At 52.1% G+C, this 22,524-nt stretch overlaps 10 protein-coding genes across 12 annotated transcripts; 6 read left to right on the top strand and 4 right to left on the bottom strand.

The window, feature by feature from the left end:
• Positions 1 to 109: 109 nt before the first annotated feature.
• Positions 110 to 1,989, top strand: PV05_00724 (uncharacterized protein). Its single transcript, XM_013465642.1, has 4 exons — positions 110 to 291; positions 348 to 599; positions 680 to 811; positions 901 to 1,989. Exons 1-4 carry the CDS (start codon positions 251 to 253, stop codon positions 1,295 to 1,297), a joined length of 822 nt encoding a protein of 273 aa, XP_013321096.1. The 5' UTR covers positions 110 to 250; the 3' UTR covers positions 1,298 to 1,989.
• A 277-nt stretch (positions 1,990 to 2,266) lies between these two features.
• Positions 2,267 to 3,915, bottom strand: PV05_00723 (uncharacterized protein; the record flags this gene model as incomplete). The annotated part of the gene is made up of 3 exons (XM_013465641.1): positions 2,267 to 2,867; positions 2,922 to 3,305; positions 3,356 to 3,915. 3 exons carry the CDS (start codon positions 3,913 to 3,915, stop codon positions 2,267 to 2,269), a joined length of 1,545 nt encoding a protein of 514 aa, XP_013321095.1.
• Positions 3,916 to 5,594: 1,679 nt separating this feature from the next.
• PV05_00722 (uncharacterized protein) lies at positions 5,595 to 7,658 on the top strand. Its single transcript, XM_013465640.1, has 8 exons — positions 5,595 to 5,675; positions 5,726 to 5,861; positions 5,912 to 6,096; positions 6,147 to 6,183; positions 6,238 to 6,305; positions 6,361 to 6,743; positions 6,797 to 6,864; positions 6,915 to 7,658. Exons 1-8 carry the CDS (start codon positions 5,598 to 5,600, stop codon positions 7,214 to 7,216), a joined length of 1,257 nt encoding a protein of 418 aa, XP_013321094.1. The 5' UTR covers positions 5,595 to 5,597; the 3' UTR covers positions 7,217 to 7,658.
• An 890-nt stretch (positions 7,659 to 8,548) lies between these two features.
• Positions 8,549 to 9,233, top strand: PV05_00721 (uncharacterized protein; the record flags this gene model as incomplete). Its single annotated transcript, XM_013465639.1, has 3 exons — positions 8,549 to 8,571; positions 8,624 to 8,784; positions 8,842 to 9,233. 3 exons carry the CDS (start codon positions 8,549 to 8,551, stop codon positions 9,231 to 9,233), a joined length of 576 nt encoding a protein of 191 aa, XP_013321093.1.
• Positions 9,234 to 10,251: 1,018 nt separating this feature from the next.
• PV05_00720 (glyceraldehyde-3-phosphate dehydrogenase) lies at positions 10,252 to 11,536 on the top strand (the record flags this gene model as incomplete). Its single annotated transcript, XM_013465638.1, has 6 exons — positions 10,252 to 10,299; positions 10,350 to 10,363; positions 10,420 to 10,483; positions 10,540 to 11,224; positions 11,278 to 11,448; positions 11,505 to 11,536. 6 exons carry the CDS (start codon positions 10,252 to 10,254, stop codon positions 11,534 to 11,536), a joined length of 1,014 nt encoding a protein of 337 aa, XP_013321092.1.
• Positions 11,537 to 11,829: 293 nt separating this feature from the next.
• Positions 11,830 to 16,315, top strand: PV05_00719. 3 transcript variants are annotated; one of them, XM_013465635.1, is made up of 14 exons: positions 11,830 to 12,228; positions 12,348 to 13,036; positions 13,089 to 13,383; positions 13,434 to 13,447; positions 13,498 to 13,636; positions 13,692 to 13,804; positions 13,856 to 13,983; positions 14,034 to 14,205; positions 14,266 to 14,304; positions 14,370 to 14,481; positions 14,535 to 14,582; positions 14,667 to 14,730; positions 14,909 to 15,182; positions 15,478 to 16,315. In XM_013465635.1, exons 2-14 carry the CDS (start codon positions 12,514 to 12,516, stop codon positions 16,050 to 16,052), a joined length of 2,496 nt encoding a protein of 831 aa, XP_013321089.1. In that variant the 5' UTR covers positions 11,830 to 12,228; positions 12,348 to 12,513; the 3' UTR covers positions 16,053 to 16,315. The 3 variants fall into 3 exon arrangements, with proteins under 3 accessions (XP_013321089.1, XP_013321091.1, XP_013321090.1); XM_013465637.1 differs by having other exon boundaries at positions 14,894 to 15,182; XM_013465636.1 differs by having other exon boundaries at positions 14,894 to 16,315.
• An 18-nt stretch (positions 16,316 to 16,333) lies between these two features.
• On the bottom strand, positions 16,334 to 17,374 carry PV05_00718 (uncharacterized protein; the record flags this gene model as incomplete). Its single annotated transcript, XM_013465634.1, has 1 exon — positions 16,334 to 17,374. One exon carries the CDS (start codon positions 17,372 to 17,374, stop codon positions 16,334 to 16,336), a length of 1,041 nt encoding a protein of 346 aa, XP_013321088.1.
• Positions 17,375 to 18,500: 1,126 nt separating this feature from the next.
• On the top strand, positions 18,501 to 19,830 carry PV05_00717 (uncharacterized protein). Its single transcript, XM_013465633.1, has one exon. The coding sequence runs from the start codon at positions 18,599 to 18,601 to the stop codon at positions 19,772 to 19,774; it is 1,176 nt and encodes a 391-aa protein (XP_013321087.1). The 5' UTR covers positions 18,501 to 18,598; the 3' UTR covers positions 19,775 to 19,830.
• Positions 19,754 to 20,820, bottom strand: PV05_00716 (uncharacterized protein). The gene is made up of 2 exons (XM_013465632.1): positions 20,700 to 20,820; positions 19,754 to 20,645 (listed from the first exon to the last, which is right to left on the bottom strand). The coding sequence occupies exons 1-2, from the start codon at positions 20,746 to 20,748 to the stop codon at positions 19,945 to 19,947; spliced, it is 750 nt and encodes a 249-aa protein (XP_013321086.1). The 5' UTR covers positions 20,749 to 20,820; the 3' UTR covers positions 19,754 to 19,944.
• A 449-nt stretch (positions 20,821 to 21,269) lies between these two features.
• PV05_00715 (uncharacterized protein) lies at positions 21,270 to 22,366 on the bottom strand. Its single transcript, XM_013465631.1, has 2 exons — positions 21,616 to 22,366; positions 21,270 to 21,532 (listed from the first exon to the last, which is right to left on the bottom strand). Exons 1-2 carry the CDS (start codon positions 22,280 to 22,282, stop codon positions 21,360 to 21,362), a joined length of 840 nt encoding a protein of 279 aa, XP_013321085.1. The 5' UTR covers positions 22,283 to 22,366; the 3' UTR covers positions 21,270 to 21,359.
• Positions 22,367 to 22,524: the final 158 nt, after the last annotated feature.

Raw genomic sequence — 22,524 nt, 5'->3', positions numbered from 1 at the left:
GAGCCGTCTCGCCCTATTGATCTATCTCCGTTATTGCCGATGCATGTCGCCTTTCGAAGTGGTAATCTGGGGAAATCTGGACTTTTGGTGGCTCGCTGCTTGTGTCAGTATCAGATCTCAGCATAGATGACCGACGCCTGCAGATTCGCGACAGCTATTGCGCAAACTGTACCCGTCTTTCCTACATCCTCTCGACCGTTCATGTCAGATCAACAATCGTGTGCACCGACAGTGCTGGCATAATAGCAGCATGTCTACATTGACAACTACGACGCTGAAGTCGTCCTATCCGTATGCCCTTTCAATGCCCGTTTCAAGCTCACAGATAGACTGACAGACCCTTGAAGTCCGATCATCCCTCCCCCATTTACCGCCAACCAGCCTCCTACGATTAGACTCTATCCTCTCTCAAATTATACCTTCGGCACGAAAGAAACGCAGCCAGAGGAAGATCCGTCGGTGGCAGCAAGACTGAAAAGACTCGAGGAACATTACGAGAATTATGGTATGAGACGGACTTGCGAGGGCATCTTGGTTTGCCATGAACACAACCATCCGCATGTTCTCATGCTGCAGATCGCGAATGCTTTCTTCAAGTTGTGAGTTTCTTGTCAAGGCCGGACTCGCCCGGCGTGTGCACAAAGAGATTCTGGGCTGACACAGAAAATCTGCTTACCAGACCGGGTGACTACCTCCCCCATGATGCGGACGAGATTGAGGGCTTCAAAATGCGCTTGAACGAGCGACTTGCGCCGACAAACCCCAAAGAGAGCGACACGGAATGGGAAATTGGCGATTGTCTTGCTCAATGGTACCTACACCTGTATTGGATTTTGATTGCGAACCATGAGAGGAGAGGAGACTGAAGGACATTGAAGCTAACGCTGGTATCTGTGCTAGGTGGCGCCCGAACCACGAGACCTTTCTCTACCCTTTCCTTCCCGCGCATGTCTCGAGGCCGAAGGAGCTGAAAAAGCTATACTTCATTCACCTTCCGCCGAACAAAGTGCTCAGTGTGCCAAAGAACATGAAACTGCTGGCCGTCCCGCTGTTCGAGCTGTACGATAACACCGCACGCTATGGGCCGCAATTGAGCGCCATCCCGCACTACTTGTCACGGTATCGGTTCGAGTTCGTGGACGAGGACGGCAATCTGAGTAGTGTTATGCCTGGCGCTGGGGAGATGCCGGGGCCGAAGACGAAAGTGCTTGTTGGCCAAGAGGGGAAGGACACGGTGGTGAAAGGCGGGAGCAATGAAGATGGAGATGCGCCGGTGAAGATTGAGAATGGACTGTGAGAACTACGGTCTGCAATTTCGGACAGCGAGCAACCCAGTCGGTGGACGACCAGAGCAACTTCGAAGAGCAATACCGACAGGAGGCGATAGATGGCGGCCATCTCCATTTCGACCCATGTCATGGGAGGTGGTTGGGTGGTGATTGGAGACGCCGGTTGCTCTGTTTCTAGATTCGCTGATCTTGGATGAGCGACATAAAAGAAAGCTGAGGGCTCAAATATCGCTGCACGAGATGAAAGAAAACAGAGGGTTCAACTATGGCTACGGCGTCGATTGCTTGAATCAACCGCTCCATCGGTGGGTTGTTGCAGCCATGACACGTGTGAAGATGTGGGAGAAGGTACAATCCTCGTTGCGATCTGCGTCAGCAAGGATGGGTCATATCACGAAAGCCTGCTACAGCTACAGCTTCACTCTTGCGGACGAGATACTTGGCTGCTACCGGGCAATTCTGCAGAGGCAATTTTGAGTCTCCTTGAGGACGGTTTTCAGATGGCAGAACCTGGCTATTTCGGGACAAAGGATGTCGAGAACTCGAAGTGGTGTCGTTGGGGTGTTGCTATTAGAACTAGAATGATGAAGAGAAGATGAGTCTGCCTGGGTGTCGGCCTCTGCCTCTGAAGCCTGAAGTCGGAGCCACGTGACTCGAAGAAGTTCAAATTACGGCTTCCATCCGAAAAACAACCCCGGTCACCCACGTCCATCCGAACTTATTGTCCTCGTTGTCTCTTACTTGTACGGATACGAGTAGTCGCATCTCCCTCTCTTCTCCACATGCCAACGCACGCGAGGTGCTTCGAGTCAATCAATCGGATCGTTCTGTTGATCGCCACAACGTGGATTATACTGTTAGAGCTCCTGGTCAATCAGCGCCCCCAACGTGCCCTGGTCCACGTTGCCCTGCCTTGAGATTTGACCTGTCACACAAAGATACAATGTTCAGGTCCCAAGAAGCCGTCCCCCCTGCAACTACTTGGACCGGCGTGCTGTCACACGCACTTCGAGACCCTCCTGCTTGTGAAACCATAGGTTTGTGGTCTTCCATGTCTTGTCCTGCTCCCACATTTCAACCTTGAAATTTCTCAGCAAATAGGGGATGAGCTTGTGCAGTTCCGCAAGCGAGATGTTCTTGCCAATGCATGTTCGAGTTCCAGCTCCGAAGTGCAGCATGCTCTTGTCCATCTTGGAAGTGTCGCCCTCAAGCCATCTGCCAGGGCGATACTGGTCGGCATCTTCCCCAAAGATGTTCTTGTCGTAATGCACGACTGCGCCATTCATCCCCACACGGTACCCGCCGGGGATGTAGACACCACAGAGTTCAAGCCCCTCAGCAGGCACCGTCCGACCCATGGTCAAGGCAACACCGGGATGTACACGAAGAGCTTCTTTGATACAGGCGCAGAGGAACGGAAGTTTGATCGCTTCTGCGTACTTGACCGGAGAACTCAATTCGCCCTTTTCTGCAGCGGTGTCAATCTCCTGCAAGACTTGCTCATACACGGCAGGGTTCTTCATGAGATGGTAAAATACCGAGCGGAAGCCGATGGCTGTCGTGTCTGAGCCGGCGAACCTGAAAGGAAGTGTCAGCATGTTTGGACGCAAACGCCACGAGTATCACACTAACAATCCAACATAGGCCTCTTGCTGAATGTCGCCCAGCTGAAAATCGACCTTTTCGCCCTTCTCACGGTGGATCTCGTACAGCTGTTCAAGGAGGTCGGTCCTCGGTTGTTCCTCGTCCTTCCGGTTTTCATCAAATCGCTTGGCAACACAGCCCCTGGCTGCGACGCCGATATTGTCGATGGCTTTCAGTGCTTTCAGAGATCCTGGAACAACGAGTGCTGAGGCGAGGATCAAAGGTCGAACGTAGGAGGGAGCGACAGCCGTCATGCACAGGAAGGGCATGAGCAGATCCAACGACTCGATCCAGGAGCCGTGATCACCACCTGTTTCCATGAACCCAAACATACGACCAAAGTACAATTCGCCAATCACGTCAAAGGCGTACCTGCGCGCGTCAGTGACTTGTCTTGCCATGTGGATCAAACAGGGTCATACATTTGCAGCCACTTGCCCAAATCAAACGGTTTGGATCCATCCTGGTACTCTGCTATCCGTTGAAGGAATAACTCCGAACACTTGTCGATGTACTCTTCCGACTTCAGCACGTTGGACAGGGAATACACGTGGTTGAAGATACGCCTCCTCTCGCCGTGTGCTTTGTCGTTGACACCAGTAAACATGTCCCGATGTTTGCTGAAGTTCTGACTGTTCCAGACGGTGTAGAAGTCTGTCTTGTCAAGGGCCCCTTGGTTCCGGTAGATGCTTTTGATTGCATCAGGCGAGCTGCATGCCACCTCATTGGGTGCGATCCTGAGCATAGGTCCATACTTTGCATGCAGGCGTCTCTGGGTGTCTTGCATATCCCCGCGAGCGATTTGCTGCATGTACCAGAGTCGACTGACTGATGCCAGCCATGGGCCCGGGATTTTACTCAGAGGATGAAAATGTCGGGCATAGATGATCCAACATATCCAGTAGCCAACCAGGGCCACCAATGACAGGAGGACACCCCTGATTGAGAAGATTTGCCCCAGGGCCACTAGCAGCGGTGACATCTTGAACCCCTGGTAAGTGGAAGAAGTTACTGTGCGAATGTATCACAGGCTCTTTTGCAAAGGAAGAAAGAGATTCGCAAGACGGCTATCTCGACGGCAGATTAGCCATGATATACTGGGAGCATGGTGGACTGCATCTCCTAGGCTAGACGGCGGCACCGCTTCGGCGACGAATGCTCGAAGGTAAGTGCCGTGTCTTCTGGTCCTGCAACAGAAACGCCTCCCCACCGGCGAATTGTACCAACGACATTTCCAACGGATATGGTTCTGGCCACCGCTGGGCAAGAATTATTATTGCAGGCGCATCTCGTGTGCCCACATGGTGGGCGTAAACTCCGCTGCATCATCCCCACATGGTCCGCTGAATTCACGGCTCTCGTGATTGGGCTCGGGGAACCCCTTAGCCACCTGGCGAGTACGAATCGTCCTGCATCTTGGCTAGCGTGAAGCACTTTGGGCCGGGCCTATGCGAAGTGCGGATACGATCGACAATGGCGTTCTCGTACCGATACCGGTCAAGTGTGCAATCGCCTTGGAAATGCACAACACAACCTAGGACTAGGTTAACGGTGGCATGGGCACCACAGCGTGGTTGAGAAATCGGTGGGATATCAGGGGTCAACAGCGTACCTTTCAAGTCTAAACCAAAGCCACGGTAAGTGATCGTCCTGGTCCGAGCCTCACTGTTACTGGACGACTAACCGTTCTGGGTCACTTTTGCTTGTGCTATACCACAGTAGTGCCTCCACTACCTGTTATACCCCAACCTGATCCACCGACATCCATTGCGGTGGAACCTCGAACCCTAGCCTCTGCGAAAGCAGCGGACAGTTCGGACCGTTGATTCGTACACGCCAATCTCTACCGCCGTTGGAAAGGTGTCGATTCAAACCGAGCATACGAGTACTCGTAACAAGCGCTACGGAACTATCCCAGCCCAAGCATGTTGGAGGATGAATCTTCCATGCTCCGAACATGCTTCGGCTACTTGCTGGAGATGACTGGTGAGATCTTTGCGTGCTTGCTATCCCAGCTTCTCGGTGGCGGAAGTGAGTGCGTAACATGATTCTCAGTTCCTTGTCTGCGCCACGAAGTTCGCCCCAGCGTTTTCGCTTGCGCTCCCTGTCGAGTCACCCTAACGCTGGTTCTAAGATTTGCCCTGCGCGGCGAGCTGCTAGGTAATATGATATGGAGCCTATGCTCGTACCTGACCTTGGCTTCCCTGCACTCCCAGTATCAATCACCCTAGCATGCCTGTTCCTGTCCGTCGTGTCCACATTCTGGGCCCGAAAGATTCTTCCATGTTCCTGGAACTCTCAATGTCTGGCTTACGGGGAAGCAAGCATAGTGCATGGTATCCGGAGCCGAGCCTTATTTGTCGTTAGCTCAGAGGCGTTGGAGCGAGTCAACCCTGATACCTGCGCCGTTCAAGTTTTCATTGCGTCTTTGGGAGCCGAATGTGTCCCTTCTTCCTTGACGAAACACTGCAGATCACCGCACTACTTCGTTCTTTGAGGCTTTAGCCAACGTCTTGTGGAGACAGGGAATCACTCAACGTTCGACTTCTTCCGAAATATATGAAGCTCACTTTGTCCAACGCCTTTACGCTGGAGTAACTTTTTTCTGGACAGGACTTCTGCTTGACGGACTTTATATTGTTGATTAAATTGAACATTTCAAATATGAGGACCAGCTGGCTGATCCTGCTTGTTGTGGGCTTTGTAGCCTTGGCTCGATCACAGTCGATGCCAGCATGTGCTGTAAGCCTTCCGAAGTGAGATTCGCGATCAATGTTACTGATATCTTACAGTCCGATTGCCTTGCCAAATTCCTCCCCAATTCCACCTGTGCTCCGACGGATTCTGCTTGCGTCTGTGCAGATGTGGCTCTGATGGGCAATGTGCAGGTCTGCACTTTAGAAAGCTGCACCATCAAAGAGAGTCTCAGTGAGCATTTTCACCATGACTACCTCTCTCAAAGCTAACGTTGAACGAAGCCGCCGAAAATGCCACAAAGACATTGTGCAAAGCACCTATTCGGGATGATACGGCAGTCACTCCCATTGTAACGGCAGTCAGTGGGCTCGTTGCGATTGTCTGTGTCATCCTTCGAGTCGCAGATCGCATCCCACAAAAGCAGCAAAAATTCCAGTGGGCAGATCTTTGTGTTGTCATCTCACTGGTACGTGCGACCTTATTCTAAGGCTCGAGATGCTGCTAACTGTACTATAGTGTCTTGCAATTCCGATGGGTATCCTTGAGTTCTACAGTAGGCAACCCGAAGCGAGCTCTCCAAGAAGCAATGCGACTAACACCTCTACAGTGTCGAGCGATGGTTTCGGCAAGGACATTTGGACGCTCCCGTTCGACAAGATCACTCGCATAGTCAAGGTATGGCTGAGACGCGGCTAGAGCGCAAGAAGCATGCTAATGACATTTTTGCTAGTTTACATGGCTGACCGAGATCTTCTACATGTGTGTCATCGGCTTCACGAAAATGGCCCTACTGCTGCTCTATTACAGAGTTTTCCCAACTCAGCCATTTCGAAAACTTGTCATTGCCAGCATGGTGGTCTGCGCACTTTATATCCCTACATTCGCTCTAGGTATCGCGGTGCACTGCATTCCGATATCCTACACCTGGACTAGCTGGACTGGCGAGACCAAAGGACATTGCATGAACCTGAACGCCTTCGCCTGGGCGCATGCCATTATCAATATCGTCTTTGATATATGGATTATCATCCTTCCAGTGCCACAGCTGTTCCAACTCAACTTGGGACTCAGGAAGAAGATTCATCTCGTTCTCATGTTTTCCATTGGTTTTTTGTGAGTCGGCTATGGGAGCCTGTGAAGCAATACTTGACACTGACCGGTCACAGTATTACTATTGTCAGCGTTGTCCGTCTCACCTCTCTTGTTAAATTTGCAAACTCCGTCAACCCGACTTGTAAGGCTCCCCACGTACTATGAACACACCGCCTCTGACATGTGCGACAGATGACAATGTTCCAACAGCCTACTGGAGCGTGCTTGAAGCATTTGTGAGCATAATCTGTACCTGTCTACCAGCGATTCGATCTCTACTACGAAAAGTCTTCCCGTCATGCTTTGGCAGCACCTCTGATCCGAACTCGGATTCACGAACATATCGCATCTCCAAACCGAGTCCCTTGCACAGCGCGGACATTTCAAAGTCCGTTAACCATACCGTCAGTGTCTACCCTCGAAGTGGTGACTCGGATGTTATTGAGTTGGTTCACAATGGTGATAGCAAAGATCCTAGATACAATGACTGGTGATGGATGCTGGAGAAGGTCTCAAAACAGGGTTATATATATGCTCATGGAAGGTTGGATGCTATTGCATGGCCACATTGAGTTTGAGTCTGTGAAGAGCTGTCATATGTCACTTCTAAGGAGTTTGACGGTCCATGAAAATCATGTTGGGTTGGACTCGATCTGTCCCTCCACCACGTTGCAAATCTGGTGGGTTTGCAAGAGGACCACACGCAGACGTCGACACGTCCACCGGTCTTCTGACGATCTGCCGCCTACTACGGGGGGCAGTTCACGTGTCAGCGACGCCGGAAGTGTCCCAGATGGCTTTCTTTTCGTATACGATCTTCAGTACGGAGTAGGCGCTGTCAAGTGGGTAACTTTCAGACTATGTGTATACTTATTAAAGGGATCGGTTCTGGGGGAATACTGTGTACACAAGACGGGAAGTGAGGCATGAAAATCATCCGTAGTTGAAGAAATGTCAACGTCTAGCCTGCATGGCACCCTGATTTTTTTGGTCACCTTCTGAAAGCGTCGTCCACGACCGACATTCGAAGAGGCATGGCGGTGGGGGCACCGGATACATTGGTTTTTGGTAGCGCTGAAAACGGTTTGAAGTATAAACACTGGCTCGTACTCCGACGGAAGGAATGGGCAGACCGGGGATGACACGCAAAGCCTGGTCAACGGGGTTCGGGGAACTGGATATTAGTGAATCTGCCTTTCCCTGAAGCGGAAGGATCTTCAGCATGAAAAAAAGAGCGTTCGTACAGAGTAGTCTGAAGATAAAATGCAAGAGACGAGGCGAGGAGGTCGAGAACGGGGTGGACTTTAAGCGTTCAAGCTTTCAGGAGTCAGACTCAAGGCATTCCCTCGCCCACGGCATCTTCGCGGGTCTTCGCTGAATGATCGAATTGTCTGACGTGGCTACTGTACAGGGCGTTTATATGTTTAAAGAAGGATCATCTCAGCCATGGGCAAAATGGTATCACAATACGTTGTCCTCGAAAAGCCCGTTCGTTGCTGAGGAAGAAAGGGGAGGCCGGCCTCGCGCGGAGAAATTGGAGGTCGGGTAATGGGAAACGGCGAGTCATGACTCAATCACGGGAAATTTGGCGTTGACTCAGGCTCGCTAGGCTCGAAGTGGCTGGCAAAGCTGCGTAGCATCGAGCGGCGGCCTCTATCCACGGCCTTGGCAGAAGAAAGGTGGGCAATTTTTGAAGCCTGCGATCTGTCCATTTCAGCCATAGAGTTGACGACCTACACTTCATTTAAATCACCTTGGTTGCTTGTTTCGCCGAACTTGCGCATACTATACTTAATCACTAATACCGTACCATCCATACAGCCACCATGAACGCTCTCAGTCCACAGATGTAAAGCTCTTCCCACCCGCTTGATTAAGCCCTCGTGACTGACTCTTTGCAGCACCAACTTGGTGATCATCCTCGGGATGATGCAAGTGTCGAAGAGAATACCCTTTGACGACCCTCAAGTCCTGATGGGAGTTCGAATTCTTTACGTTGTGTCCAACCTGATCATTTTCGGCATGTACTACTACATCAGCACAAAGATAAAGGCGAAAAGAGGTATGCTTGAAGACAAATAACAGCAGAAGGGCCTGCGCAGCTGACAACGGCCTCTAGATATGACCACCCTCAAATATGTGGAACCCGCGCCCATGGGTTCGGGAGAGGAGCCCAAACTCGTCACGACTACGATCCAAGAATACGATCAAAACCAGGTGACCGCAGCCTACAAAGGTCAATTGATGGGTGTCGCTATGATGGCATTCATGCACTTGTACCTCAAGTACACCAACCCACTCCTTATCCAGTCCATCATCCCAGTCAAGGGCGCCTTCGAAAGCAATTTGTTCAAGGTCCATATTCTCGGAAAACCGGCCGTTGGTGAGCTCAAGCGTCCCTGGAAGGCTTCTGGCGGCATGATGGGCATGGGTCAGGGAGAAACAAAGACCGACAAGGCTAGCATTGAGGCTGCCGAGAGAGCTGGTCGTGGCGGAGCCAAAGAGGAATAGACGAGAAAAGAACGAGGCGCGATACGACACGTCCGAGGTCAAAGGTTCACACCAGGCTATTATCGTCGGATCAGAGGGATTCTGGACATAGAAGTTGCATTGCGTTTGTAACAATGGATCTCGATCTGCTACAAATGATACATTTGCTTGGATTTTGCTTTGAAGCAGGGCCTGATTGCTGATGCTGATGCAACCTAATGCGACCATCAGTCTATCCCGTGCCAAAGGACAGGCTGTTTGTGTTGCTAAATTGCGCGGCAACGTCGGCTCAATACACGGAACAACAGATAATCCTTTAGATGTTCCGTTATTGCCAGAAGACGAGAGATGGTGATTGGACGGGTTGAGTCCCTTGCCGCTCTGAAATGATGGCAGAGGCTGCAGTAAGCAGATGCAAGTTGAGTCACGGCATCCGAGGAGCTTGGAAAATACGCCGGTAGAGCTCACAGTATTTAATATCGAGGACTTGACTTGGAGGTGGAAAAGTGCTATTTCTTCTCAGATATCTGTATCTCAAGCATACCTGTAGGCAACATCCGAGGCATCAATCAGTACCAATCTACTACTTGCCCCGACCAGTTCTCGTCATCGGAAGAGACATTATCGTTTCACGATAACTGAAGCTCTGTTGAGCCTGCGTGTGCCAAGGATCCGCAGCTGCTTTGCTCCGGCCAGGCGCAGACGATCTTTGATCTTTGCGCTCACACTCACCAAAGTTGAAAGTTGCTGCTGCCCCTCACTGTCAACACCGCCCCACCATTTGCTCAGAGAGATTCTCATACAAAAGCAAAAAGCTTTCCCTCATCACCTCATCACACCACTATTCTGCACTTTGGTCCTACCTATTCAAGTTACTTCAGATCCTCAATTGGACAAAGCTGTACCTGACTGTTCACTGATGTAAGTCTCACATGTTTCTGTTCCGCTGCTATCCTGCAATAAAAAGTTCATTGAGTCCTGAGCTGAATCACCCTGACCTTCTTTTGACCAGTACTATTTCAACCTCCTCGAGATCATCATGCCTGTCTCAGTCGGAATCAACGGCTTTGGCCGTATCGGAAGAATTGTAAGTGTCGACAATCGCTAGCACTGTAGCTCAAACTGACTCTGTACCAGGTGTACCGAAATGCGTGAGTAGAATCCTCTACCGGTGTCCGAAAGCCTCGCTTCTAACGAGTGTCTCCAGCGTCGAGCACGATGACGTCCACGTTGTGGCTGTCAACGATCCTTTCATCGAGCCCAAGTACGCCGTACGTACTCCTCTCCCACCCGGTTCCAGCTCGAAGCACCCATTAACATTGCATAGGCATACATGTTGAAGTATGACAGCACACACGGTCAATTCAAGGGCACAATCGAAGTCAAGGGTGACTCCTTGATTGTCAACGGCAAGGAGGTCAAGTTCTACATGAAGAAAGATCCCGCCGAGATCCCATGGTCCGAGACCGGTGCACAATACATTGTCGAGTCCACTGGTGTCTTCACCACCACCGAGAAGGCCTCTGCCCACTTGAAGGGCGGTGCGAAGAAGGTGGTCATCTCGGCCCCTTCTGCTGATGCCCCTATGTTCGTCATGGGTGTCAACAACAAGGAATACAAGTCCGACATTCCAGTCATCTCCAATGCCTCCTGCACAACCAACTGCCTTGCACCTCTCGCCAAGGTCATCAACGACACTTTCGGCATGAAGGAAGGCCTCATGACCACCATCCACTCGTACACCGCTACCCAGAAGACGGTCGATGGCCCATCTGCCAAGGACTGGCGAGGTGGCCGAACTGCTGCCCAGAACATCATTCCCAGCAGCACCGGTGCAGCCAAGGCTGTCGGCAAGGTTATTCCATCTCTCAATGGAAAGCTGACCGGCATGTCCATGCGTGTTCCTACCTCGAACGTCTCCGTCGTCGATCTTACCTGCGTTCTCGAGAAGCCTGCTACTTACGATGAGATCAAGAAGGCCTTGAAGGATGCTTCGGAAGGCGAACTCAAGGGTATGCAGAAGAGTCTTCACGCGCTTGAGACACAATTGGCTAATAGTTCACAGGCATTCTCGCATACTCCGAGGACGACCTCGTCTCCAGTGACTTGAATGGAGACCCGCACTCGTCCATCGTCGATAGCAAGGCTGGTATCGCTCTCAACGACCACTTTGTTAAGCTTGTGTCCTGGTACGACAACGAGTGGGGTTACTCCCGCCGTGTTCTGGACCTTTTGGGTGAGTACCTTATCCGATCGGAAGGAATCGGAGCAATCACTAACGCGGAATTACAGCGTACATCGCTAAGGTCGATGGAAACGCTTAAGGAATTGGCCGAGGCACTACATGCCGACATCTCAAGCTCTATCGCAATGAGGTTATGAAGGTGAAGCTTTCGGGAAGGATGCCAGTATGGAACATAGATTGAATTCAGTCGAGTGCTAGGCCACGACAATGGCGAGGGTGTCAAGTATCATTAAGATAACCTAGTATTTCCAATAAAAGAATACGAGCCACACCGTTGGCATGCAATACTTAGTGCTGCCCCAGATTTGCAGTATTTAGATCTGTTGCCCATCTGGTCCAGAATGATTTCGTGGCTGCTCAACCAGAGCTACACTTGAAATCGTTCCTCGACTTATGAATTGGTTGGCTTGTCTGACAGAGTAGTCTCTCACGGATTTGAAGGATCGAACGCCTCCTATCATGCCTTGGCGATCCTAAGAAGCTCCTGTCAGACATGCCCTGCTTGTCCATTTTGCGATCTTGGGCCACTGTGAGAGGCAGACCACGTGACAAGGCGTAAGGCTGTCTTGGCATTCACTCTCCTGATTCGTCCTCCAGTTTGACTGAACTGTTTGTTGATGCTTGCTATGAGCGACACACCTCTACAGACCATTCATCCAGCATCTTAAAAGCATAGTGTGCTCGAAAGTCTCGAACGAGTTGTTTTCTGTCACCAGTCGAGCTTGATTGAGCTTGCGAGTGGTTGTTGCACGATTGAAGGCGAAGTGAGAGGTATGTTAACCATTAGACCCGATGCGGTTTGTTTAGTACGGGTCGCGAGCATGGATTCACCTGCAAGACCCAGAGAAAGCATTGGCAATGTTGTTCATAGCCTGACAGACTCTTTACAGGCCGAAATATAGACGTGCTCGGTTTGAGCTTTCTCAAGACATACAAGCAACACCTGGTTTCCACGGGCACTGGCCATCTCGCCAATATGGCGCGCTTCTAGCAGCTTTCGGGCCTTGCGCAAAGACACACTGATTCAAGCAGCTGTGCAGGCGTGCTCAGATCAGGATGACAAATCTTCTTCCGGCGGGCTATGGCGGTCCTTCGGATCGACCTAGGTTCCCCAACCCGATACCGAAACTTGAGGAGCCTCCACACATCTCTGGCGATACGTCAATGAGAGATACACCGGACATGTCTGGTGACCTCGACCATCGTCTGAAGATAGAGACTTCAGAGGAGGAGTACGAAGACAGTCTACTGTCCGACACGTCGTCTGAAGCCGACGAGATTCCGAAATCACAGCGCGGCCTGCCTGTTTCTCAATTACCCACCGGGCTATGCTACGACGACCGCATGCGGTATCATGCCGAAGTCGCGGCTACGAGTGGTGAGAATGTCCACCCCGAGGATCCGAGGCGGATCTACTACATCTACAAAGAGCTCTGCGAGGCCGGGCTTGTAGATGACAAGAAGTACCCTCCCATGGTGAAGATGCCGTTGCTGAGGATCGACGCGCGAGAAGCGACGAGAGATGAGTGTTTGCTTGTGCATACGAGAGATCATTACGAATTCGTCAAGAGCACTGCGGGTAAGGAGCTGCTGCCGGGAACGAGTGGGGAGGACTAATTCGTTTGTGGCAGAAATGTCCGACGAGAAACTTATCGACCTCTCTGACGAGGCTAACATGGACTCCATCTACTTTAATGCCCTGTCATATTTCTCGTCGAAGTTGTCAGCTGGTGCGGCGATCGAGACTTGCAGAGCTGTGTTCTCACGCAAAGTTAAGAATGCGATTGCTGTGATTCGACCGCCGGGACATCATGCTGAAGTCGATCGGACGATGGGGTTCTGCCTGTTCAACAACGTCTGCATTGCGTCGAAGGTGTGCCAGAGCGACTTCGGCGACGAATGTAGGAAAATATTGATAGTGGATTGGTAGGTGCTCTGTCCGCGAGCCTTGTCTGGTAGATGTTAACAATGTTTAGGGATGTGCATCACGGTCCGCGCTCGATGGCATATCGGCCGATCTACTATGCTAACGCACGGCAGGCAACGGCTGTCAGAAAGCATTCTACCAAGACCCGAATATCCTCTACATTTCATTACACGTGCACATGAATGGCATGTTTTATCCCTCAGGAAACGATGGCGATATGTTCCACTGCGGCGAGGGTCCCGGACTGGGAAGGTGAGTCATCTCCCCTTTGCCGGTAAGCATGGACTACGAGATTAATCGGTTCTAGGAACGTCAACATCCCCTGGCCAACAAAAGGCATGGGCGATGGTGATTACATGTATGCCTTCCAGAATGTGGTCATGCCTATTGCAACTGAATTTGACCCCGACTTCGTTATTGGTATGTGTGAGCTTGCGTCTGATCGCGTTGACGTGCTGACAATCCTCCCAGTCGCCTCGGGCTTCGATGCCGCTGCTGGTGACGAGCTCGGTGGGTGTTATGTGACACCGCCTTGTTATGCTCACATGACGCATATGCTTATGTCGTTGGCCGGGGGGAAGATTGCTGTCTGCCTCGAAGTGAGACTGACTTGATCGCCGCCTGGGGGAGATACTAATTACATGGACAGGGAGGTTACAATTTCCATGCCATATCGAAATCTGCGCTCGCGGTCACACGCGTCTTAATGGGCGAGCCGCCGGACAGAGTGCAAGCCACGCAAGCAAGCCAGCATGCAGTAGACACTGTTGCTAAAGTTCGGACCGTGCAATCGAAATACTGGAGGAGCATTTATCCGAAAGGTAAAGATTCGAATCGTTGGCCTGGAAAGTCAAAGGCATGGGTTAACGTCTTTCAAACAGATCCAATCGGCGGCATCTTCGGTGGCGAGAGATTACATGGTAAGTCAAAGAACAATCGTCCTTGGGCCACAGGATTAGCATTTACTAACTCGTTGACCTCGCAGATATCATCCGGCAATGGCAAGCGCAACACCTGTATGACAAATACAAGTTGACGCAGTTACACATCTTCCGCGACAACATATCGAAGTCGTTCGAGCAGCAGGTCCTTGCAACGTAATGAGTTCTTTGGCCATGCACGATCTGCAGGGATACTGATTCTGAAACAGACCGAATTACGAGACGAAGAAGCGCCTTCTGATCATCTTCCACGACGCGTAAGTCTTGTGTCTGTTTATTCCAGTACTTAACCGACTGAAATGTCTGACTGACCGACTGACTGAACGTTTGGATGCACACAGACCTGATCTTCTCGGCCATTATAACGGTCTAAGCACACAGCAGAAACTACATGACACCTGGCTGGTATGCTCTTTTCTCTCCCCTTTTCATTCCTTGCCGACGCCCGCCATCCTTCCCTCGTACTTATTCCCCCTGCACCGCCACCCCTGGTACACATCTCCCCCTGCCCTGCCTTCCTTCACCGCCGAAGCCATCCCTTTGTTCTCAAAACGCTCACATTTCCAAGGTTGACGGCGCGCAGTCGTACATCAAATGGGCCGTCAGCCACGGCTTCGCCGTCATCGACATCAACGTGCCCCAACATATTACCATCAACGACGAAGACAGTCCTGAGTATCACGACACGGACGTCGAGTACGCTAGCACCATGACCGATGTCGCGAGAAAGGAGGGGGAAAAGCTCGCGCAGTACTTATGGGAGAACTACGTCGAGCCGTGGGACTTTCCTGGCGGGATCTTCCTGATGGGTGCCGGCACTGCGTTCCATGCGCTCGCCAAGTTGGTTAGTGAGAACGGTACGTTTCTGATTCCCACACATCCTATTATTCTTTCCTCTTTCTTATTCACTTGCCGCCCATGGTCCGAGACGCGCGCGAACACACAGACACACCCTCCCCCTTCCATTCCACTCCTTTCCTTTCTCGCTCAATCACTCAACCTGTGCACCCCACGCGCCAAGTTTGCGGAAGAACCATGACAGGAGAAATACTTTGTTCCAATGGAGTGGAAATGAAAACGAAAGGGAACATTAGCATCAGGATTACAATCAGGATCAGGATGAACGCTAATCCATCATCGCCGACGAAACAGAGAATGTCTACCCCTCCCTCCTCGGCATAATAGGCTTCATCGCCACGAATCCGATCCGGCCCATCTCGAACCCGTCCTCGCACTGGGTCAGCCAATGGTACCGCGAGAATTCCTTGGTCTATGTCTCGCACGTGCACAGCCTGTGGAAGAAGGAGAACAAACCCTCGCGCAAGTACGGCAGACTGGTCCAGAGCGGCGGCGCGGTGCTCAATGTCATGATGAAGATGCACGAGGACGAAGTCACGGACTGGATCAAGGAGAAGGTCCGCGAGGCCGAGGGGTCGGATGTCGCAGAGAGTATCATCGACAGCGCCGCTGACGAGGATGGCGACGACAAGGACAAGGATGGTGCGGTGAGCGACTCGGGCGATACGATCGATGATCCTGCGGCGACTGGTGCTGGTGCTGGTGGAAGTGGTAGTAGTATGGATGTTGTGGCTGCTGCGAGGAGTGGTGTTATGTCTGGTGGTGGTGGTGGTGGGTTGGCGGCTGGCGTGGCGAGTCAAGGGACTACGACGGGCCAGAGGATCTCCATGGCTGGCGGTGGTGATGTGTATATGACGACGGAGCGTTGAGAAGGTGCCGGATGCGAGGTGCAATGTTGTTTGTGTCAAATGATGGGGGAAGAGAGATTAAGAGTGTGACTGCTACTGCTACTGCTTGAAGGACAATGAACAATGAACGAACTACTTGAGCATGCAAGTCGGGGAATGTGTGCCTAGAGTAGAGGTATCTCATCATAAAGCGTTTGCTAACTAGTAGCTATGCGTCAATGGCACGGCAATCCCATGAGAAGGTCGTGAAATGAGTATGTAAGACTGTGAATATGATAATGATCCTGCTATCATCATAGACCCTAGCCTGTCATGTTGGACTTGCCCGGAAGTTCCTCGAAGGCATTGAGTGCCCCGGTATCAATTTCGAGCACAACCGGCTCCGTGTAGTAGGGCTGGTGCTTCGCTCTCTTCGAATATCTGAAGTCACGCTCAGCCTTGTCTTTCTGAGCCCGTTGAAATAGCTGTGCACGACGACCCCGGCGTGAGTCAACAAGCTCCTCATCACTGTCTTCTAAGTAGTAGCCATCGCTGTCGGTCTCGCTCTGCGACAGGCTCTGGAGATTCGCGACAACTGTTTTACGCTTTCGACCTGCGCGGTTGTGGGCGTCCACCTTTGCCGTTGTCTGGGGGTCCTTGTCTACTGTAGCTTTCTGGTCAATCTTGGGAAGCAATTCTGTTGCCACCAAGTTTGTCAATTCCTCCTTGCTTGCACCTGTCGACTTGGCCCATAGCTCGCTCTGAAGGTCCTTATACATCGTTTCTGTAGCTGTGCCCTGCGCGATTCTGTTCAGCTTTGCGAGGAAGCCCTTGTTGGAGTGCGCATGTTCGACCAGCGCTGAGATCTCGAAGGCTCTCAAATCCAAGACCTCTGCTTGTCGAGCTGCTCGACCTTGCATGGCGTGCAGTTCACGAATCTCATGGTCGATGCGGCCTTGGTTTGCCTGCGAGTCTGCCACAGACTTCTCTTCCTCTTTGATGCTTTTGGCGTAGTTTTCAATTTCATCTTGGACTCGCTGGAGAGCATCTTCTTTGCTGTTCAATCTGGCACGGGCTGCTTCGAACTCCTTGCGTGCATTTTCGAAAGCAGTCTCTTCTCCACTATGGCGTGATTTGACTTGTTCCTGTTTGTTGCGCAATTCCTCGATCTGTCGACGGCTGTTACCTTCTTTCTGCTTTGCCTCTGCCATTTTCTGGTTGAGGTCATCCTGTCTTTTCTTGGACCTGTCAAGACGGGTCTGAATGTATGACGACTTGAGCCGTGACTCACTGCTGGAATTTGAGGCCGTAACGTCGTTCGCGGGATAGTTTGTTTTTTGGAGTTCTGATGTCGGGCATTCCATCGTGTTCACCTCTGTGAATGAAGGCATTGATCGCCACAATCGATAGCCAGCCGTTTGTCTGAGTGGAGAATAGGATGGCGGCAGTGTGAGCACAGACTTTGAGTCGCAGGATGATGGTTGAGTTCCCGTGAGACCGACTGCTGCTGCTCGATGAGGAGGTCTCGTTCCATTGTCACCGTGGGTTGAGCATCCGGATTCGACCGGCTTCGAAGAAAGAGCGAGATTAGGTTCCATTGTCAGTTGACCATGATTGGGCTGAAACAGGGAGGAATGAGAAGAAGATCAACCAAGGCACGAAGGGCTGGTGATCTGTATCTGTCCAAAGAGAATGCTCAAATATGATATTGAGAAGCAGCGCCTGCCATAACATGAATGGGAGTCCAAGAAGGGTGGAAGCTCCGTTAGTTGGATTGAGATTAGAGTCAAGGTTGGAGTGAGCTTGAGGTTGCGATGGCCGAGACAGTAATCACTGGCAGATGGCAAGGTCAGTCTTGTCCAAAGCCGCAATACAGAAGAGGAAACTTTCTTGATCAGACAGAACAACCCTGGTCACATCGTCAAGATGTTTATGATCATGTCTGAGAAGCTCGTCAAGGGGATCGACACCATTACGAGTATAGTAAACTTGAAGGTTCAGCAAAAAGTGAAGAAGCTGCCGGCAGCAAGATATCGATGGCCCCATTGCATCCAGCCGGACCCCTAATCAATCGAGCCAGTGCTGAACCAGATAATTCCCTACCTTCAAGCTCCTGCAGCCTCGTTGGTCAACTCTGAGGAAAGTCGGGCGCTTTAGCGAAGACCGTCTCGACGTCTATCAGCCGACACAAGAACAGCACTCCGATGTGCCATGAGGTAGCCGCTCGATTCGATGTCTTTTCCTTACAGAAGCAACGACTGGCACACAGCACTCATGGCCAAGCGTCCGATGATGTTGAGACTTGCCCATGCATCCGTGCTGCTTGTGCCACGAAGCTTTCAAGTACAATTGGACGCTGCGTTCGCTGCACTCGAGCATGTTGACGACGTCGGAGGTCGCGATATGATTGTTAAAGCGGCAACATTCTCGCGCGGAGAACGAGAAGCCGACTTTTGGATCTTTTCTTCGAAGCATCATATCCGCATCATACAATCAATCAACCATACATACACCCTTCTCTGGTAGAACATCCTCACGCACTTCTCTCTGCTCTTGAAACACCCCTGCGAGGGCTCACCCGTGACAAGATGCACCGCTCTCTCACTCGATGCACGACTTGCCGCCACTCCATCCTCGAAACATTCACCTCTCTAGCAGGAATATCGCTCTCGTCTGCGGCATCTCGACAACCACTCCGCCAGCCCTCTCTTCCACAAAATAGGCCATTGTCTCAGCTCCCCTCCCTCCGCCAATCTCTCTCTCAATCCACCTCATCACCACCGCCAGAGCCGCTACCATGGTACCTACAAGTGGACGAACCGCTCCCTCCGACGCCAATCTCCCCCATCCTCGCATTACAGGAAATACCACCCTTGCCGCCTAATCCACCGCTCATTCTCCCGTCCGTCCTCGAACACCTCTCTACGCAAATCGGCCTCGACAACCTCACCCTCCTCGATCTCCGAAGTATCGATCCTCCGCCCGCCCTGGGCGCCAATCTACTCATGATCATCGGAACCGCCCGCAGTGTCAAGCATCTCAACGTATCCGCGGATCGCTTCTGTCGATGGGCTAGAAAAGAATACAAGCTTCGACCCTACGCGGACGGGCTGCTCGGCCGGAATGAACTCAAGCTCAAGTTGCGCAGGAAAGCCAGGAAAATGAAACTTGCGCAAAGCGTCGGGAACACGATGGCCATGCGCGATGCAGATGACGGGATCACTACAGGATGGATCTGCGTAAACATGGGGCCTGTGGATGAGGCTGTCGTGCCCGCCGAAGACGATGAAGGAGGCTTGGAGGCAACGGCAGTAACCGCCGAGGATGAAGGTCAAGCTGGGTCAGAAGACGTTTTCGAGGACGAGGAGGATGAATATATGAACCCACCAAATGACTACGTTGGGTTTGGCAGCCGGACGAATGCCCCGCGGATAGTCGTGCAGATGTTCACGGAGCAGAAGAGGTTGGAGATGGACCTTGAGGGTCTGTGGGATGCGAGGAATACGAGGCGAGCACGCAAGGCTCACCGGGCAAACGCTGCGGCCGAGTCAGCTGTCAAGATGATGAAAGAGGAGGAGGGCCAGGACGAGGAAGTTGACGAGCGAGAGAAAGAGGTGCACGAGGATGCTACGCCGGTTGAGAAACCGACGGACCCTAAGGACGACGAAGATGTGCCTAGCAAGATGGAGAAAGAGGTTGAGGATGCTGAAGAACGTGAGAGGACAGATGAGTCTCGTCCCATGGGTTCGATAGGTGCCAGTTGATAGAGTCGGCTGGTAAAAGTACAATCGCAGCCTCTCTAGGCTTCCCTCCAGACAAAGAGTTATCTTCTTGGTCGTGTCGTTTCATTTTTCATACCGTCATGACTCTATATTTTTCTCGGCACGCCCTGCGCCTGCAATGCAATGCAATGCAATACTCATACATAAGGTACTCATTCAAGGCTCGGACCCAGCATGACAACACTGAACCGCATCTCACCGCCACCTGCCTCTTCCTCTCTCTTCAAAAACGCCTGCACTCCTACTTCCTGGCCCTTTTCGCTCAACACATCATCCTCTGGACCTAGATGTCCACGCTTCAGCGGTCCTTTCCTCCGGCCATCTAATTCCCAGAGATCTCCGTTCTTGTCTTTGATGAACGCTACGAAATGCAGGTCGACGTTCGCCTCGGCCTCGGGAGCAGACGTGTCGCCCTTTGCTGCGGCAGTGGCATGTGCTGATTCCAAAGCTTGGCTGCTGTACAGGAGGTCTGCGCGCTCGGTGGGTTTCAAGGGGATGGCTTTCTTGAGCAGGTCGTCCAAGTCGCTTCCTTCGATGATTTGGTCTCGGGCGCCGCCGTTCGTCACAGAATGTAATAGTCCGATCAGACCGCAGGCGTTGCGGATGGTTTGCTTGAACCATACGACTTCCTCGCCCGGGCCGGAACCTGTGTAGTCCTCGTGCGAGGCGTCCTCCTCGCGGCGGAATCTCTCATAGGTCTCGGTAACGGGGAAGACGAGAAGGAGAGCGAGGGCCGGGCGGGGGAGGAAGGCGAGGAGGCTGGGTTCGGTGAGAGAGTAGACGTCGTGGAATTGCAGCGTGGGTGAGAGGCCGAGTTGACGGACGAGATGGGTCATTACTTCGGGATTGTTCTCTACGAAGCGGTTAGAGAAGATTTGCACAGCAGGTGAGGGGTGGGAGGTCGTACCGAGGGGCACGAAGGCCTTACGGCCGACGGGTACGTCGACGTCGGCCATCTTGATTGACTGAATGCCTGTGTGTGTGGGGGAGGAGAGAGGCTCAGTTGTGAAGAGACGCGAAGAAACAACTGATAGTTACCTGCCCACGCCAGCCTTGCCAGGCCGGTACCGGCATTCATTCGTCATTCCCAAGTACCGGATTAAATATATTCCTCCAATACTCCGTACGTGGCTAGTGATTGGGTCGCAAGCCACTTCCCCGCACGCCTAAGATCTATCTGCACGTGAGATCCCGAACGCACCAATGAAATGCAATGCAGATAAGAGCATGAAAAGGAACCAAGATCGTGCTTGTCGTCTAGTATGGCTGCTCTGCCCTCATTCTTCCAAGGCGACTACTGTGTAGGTACACGATCGGAGGGATCTGCGCTCTCCCACTTGGCTTAGCAAAGACACGGGCTGTAATCCGCGGACTCACAGCCTTTTCGTATTGCCCGCTTAGTGGAGGGTTCCCTCAAGCGCAATGTTGCCAGATGCACATGGCTGAATGCTTTGCGAGCTGCATTTACGCCATGGAACTCTATTGACTTCATCTATCATGTCTGATATTGTCTTTGCATTTCCGGTGTACATTGACCTGCGGTAAAGTGTCGCTTGGGGTCTCGAAATCACTTCTGGACAAGAATCTCTCCATGCAGCATGGCCAAGGTTGCATCATCTCTCTTCGCCCACTCCTCCCAAGCCTTGGCCATCTCTTCAAAATCACCCTCGGCACCTAAGCCGAACTTTAGGGCTTTCTCGCGCAAGCCACCTCCTCTGAGCTGATCGCACAACCCCTGGGCTAGAGAACAAAAGCACACAGCCATTAGAGCCATCATCGCAGGCACGAGCAAGCAGAGCAACTGGGAATAAAAACTAACTTACAGCAGATTTTCCTCTCGCTCGGTGTATGGTATGACGAGGTACTATAGCTGACCGTCACCTGGCTCGGCTCGACACCTGCCTTGAGTGCCCAAGAAAGCAGCTGTCGGCCTGCGGTTGGCGCGCCACCGCCGGCACTCATAAGGCCTGCCATGAGCTTATGGAACTTGCCCAGCTCGGGCAATTCGGGCCAGACGCACTCGGACTCGTAGTCGCCCTCGCGCGCCGCGACGATGCCGCCTCGCTTTGTGACTCGGAGCATTTCACGCAGCGCGTCCCACGGGGTGCCAATGTGGATCAGCACCTGATGACAAAAGGTGACGTCGAATGTCTCGTCGGCAAAGGGGAGCTTGTAGACACTGGCCTGCTGAAAGTCGATGTTTTTGACGCCAGCCGTTTCTGCGACAGCTCGTGCCCGTGGCAAGATGTTGGCGTTGATGTCGACGCCGGTAACGTGGCCGTCGGGGATGAGCTTGGCGACAGTCACAGAGATGGTGCCTGAGCCGGAGCCGACGTCCAAGAGCGTTAGATGCGGGTTGGATTCTTTCATGGACTGCAACTTGGGCAGTAAGTGGGCGGCGCTGTTTTCGGCAGTCCGCACCTCGTGCAGGATCGATTGAGCGGGCGGATGGCCTGGCTTCTTCTCGCCGGGAGTATGGTCTTGCTCCATTACTACTAACTACCTAGTAGTAGTATTGCTGGTGGACGGTATCAAGGAAGGGATGACATCTACCCAAATAGACTCTGAAATTTCTTACTAGTACTAGTAACTTGGACTTGCGACTGATTAAATATGAAGCCTTAGAGCCTTATCTCTATGTGTTCTCAAATTCACTACTAGTACTCCGTACAGTACACCCTAAATCCGGCAAGTAAGCGTCTCGGTGGGTGGCCTGAGAAGGAGCAGCTACC

This window comes from Exophiala xenobiotica, assembly GCF_000835505.1.
Source record: "Exophiala xenobiotica strain CBS 118157 unplaced genomic scaffold supercont1.1, whole genome shotgun sequence".
In the NCBI taxonomy this organism is placed as follows: domain Eukaryota; kingdom Fungi; phylum Ascomycota; class Eurotiomycetes; order Chaetothyriales; family Herpotrichiellaceae; genus Exophiala; species Exophiala xenobiotica.
Note: the sequence above shows the minus strand (reverse complement) of the source record. Positions and strands in the feature narration are given on the sequence as shown.

Excerpts from the sequence above, each read along its gene's own strand:
- PV05_00715 (XM_013465631.1), bottom strand. The coding sequence starts at position 22,282 with ATGGAGCAAGACCATACTCCCGGCGAGAAGAAGCCAGGCCATCCGCCC. Across the intron at positions 21,533-21,615 it reads GAGCGAGAGGAAAATCTGCT|CCCAGGGGTTGTGCGATCAG; the intron begins GTAAGTTAGTTT and ends TTTGTTCTCTAG.
- PV05_00716 (XM_013465632.1), bottom strand. The coding sequence starts at position 20,748 with ATGGCCGACGTCGACGTACCCGTCGGCCGTAAGGCCTTCGTGCCCCTC. Across the intron at positions 20,646-20,699 it reads TAAGGCCTTCGTGCCCCTCG|AGAACAATCCCGAAGTAATG; the intron begins GTACGACCTCCC and ends ACCGCTTCGTAG.
- PV05_00724 (XM_013465642.1), top strand. The coding sequence starts at position 251 with ATGTCTACATTGACAACTACGACGCTGAAGTCGTCCTATCC. Across the intron at positions 600-679 it reads GCGAATGCTTTCTTCAAGTT|ACCGGGTGACTACCTCCCCC; the intron begins GTGAGTTTCTTG and ends TCTGCTTACCAG. Across the intron at positions 812-900 it reads GGCGATTGTCTTGCTCAATG|GTGGCGCCCGAACCACGAGA; the intron begins GTACCTACACCT and ends TATCTGTGCTAG.
- PV05_00719 (XM_013465637.1), top strand. The coding sequence starts at position 12,514 with ATGACAAATCTTCTTCCGGCGGGCTATGGCGGTCCTTCGGATCGACCT. Across the intron at positions 13,984-14,033 it reads AGATTGCTGTCTGCCTCGAA|GGAGGTTACAATTTCCATGC; the intron begins GTGAGACTGACT and ends TTACATGGACAG. Across the intron at positions 14,583-14,666 it reads CTGATCATCTTCCACGACGC|ACCTGATCTTCTCGGCCATT; the intron begins GTAAGTCTTGTG and ends GGATGCACACAG.
- PV05_00722 (XM_013465640.1), top strand. The coding sequence starts at position 5,598 with ATGAGGACCAGCTGGCTGATCCTGCTTGTTGTGGGCTTTGTAGCCTTG. Across the intron at positions 5,676-5,725 it reads AGTCGATGCCAGCATGTGCT|TCCGATTGCCTTGCCAAATT; the intron begins GTAAGCCTTCCG and ends GATATCTTACAG. Across the intron at positions 5,862-5,911 it reads CACCATCAAAGAGAGTCTCA|CCGCCGAAAATGCCACAAAG; the intron begins GTGAGCATTTTC and ends CGTTGAACGAAG.
- PV05_00717 (XM_013465633.1), top strand. The coding sequence starts at position 18,599 with ATGCACCGCTCTCTCACTCGATGCACGACTTGCCGCCACTCCATCCTC.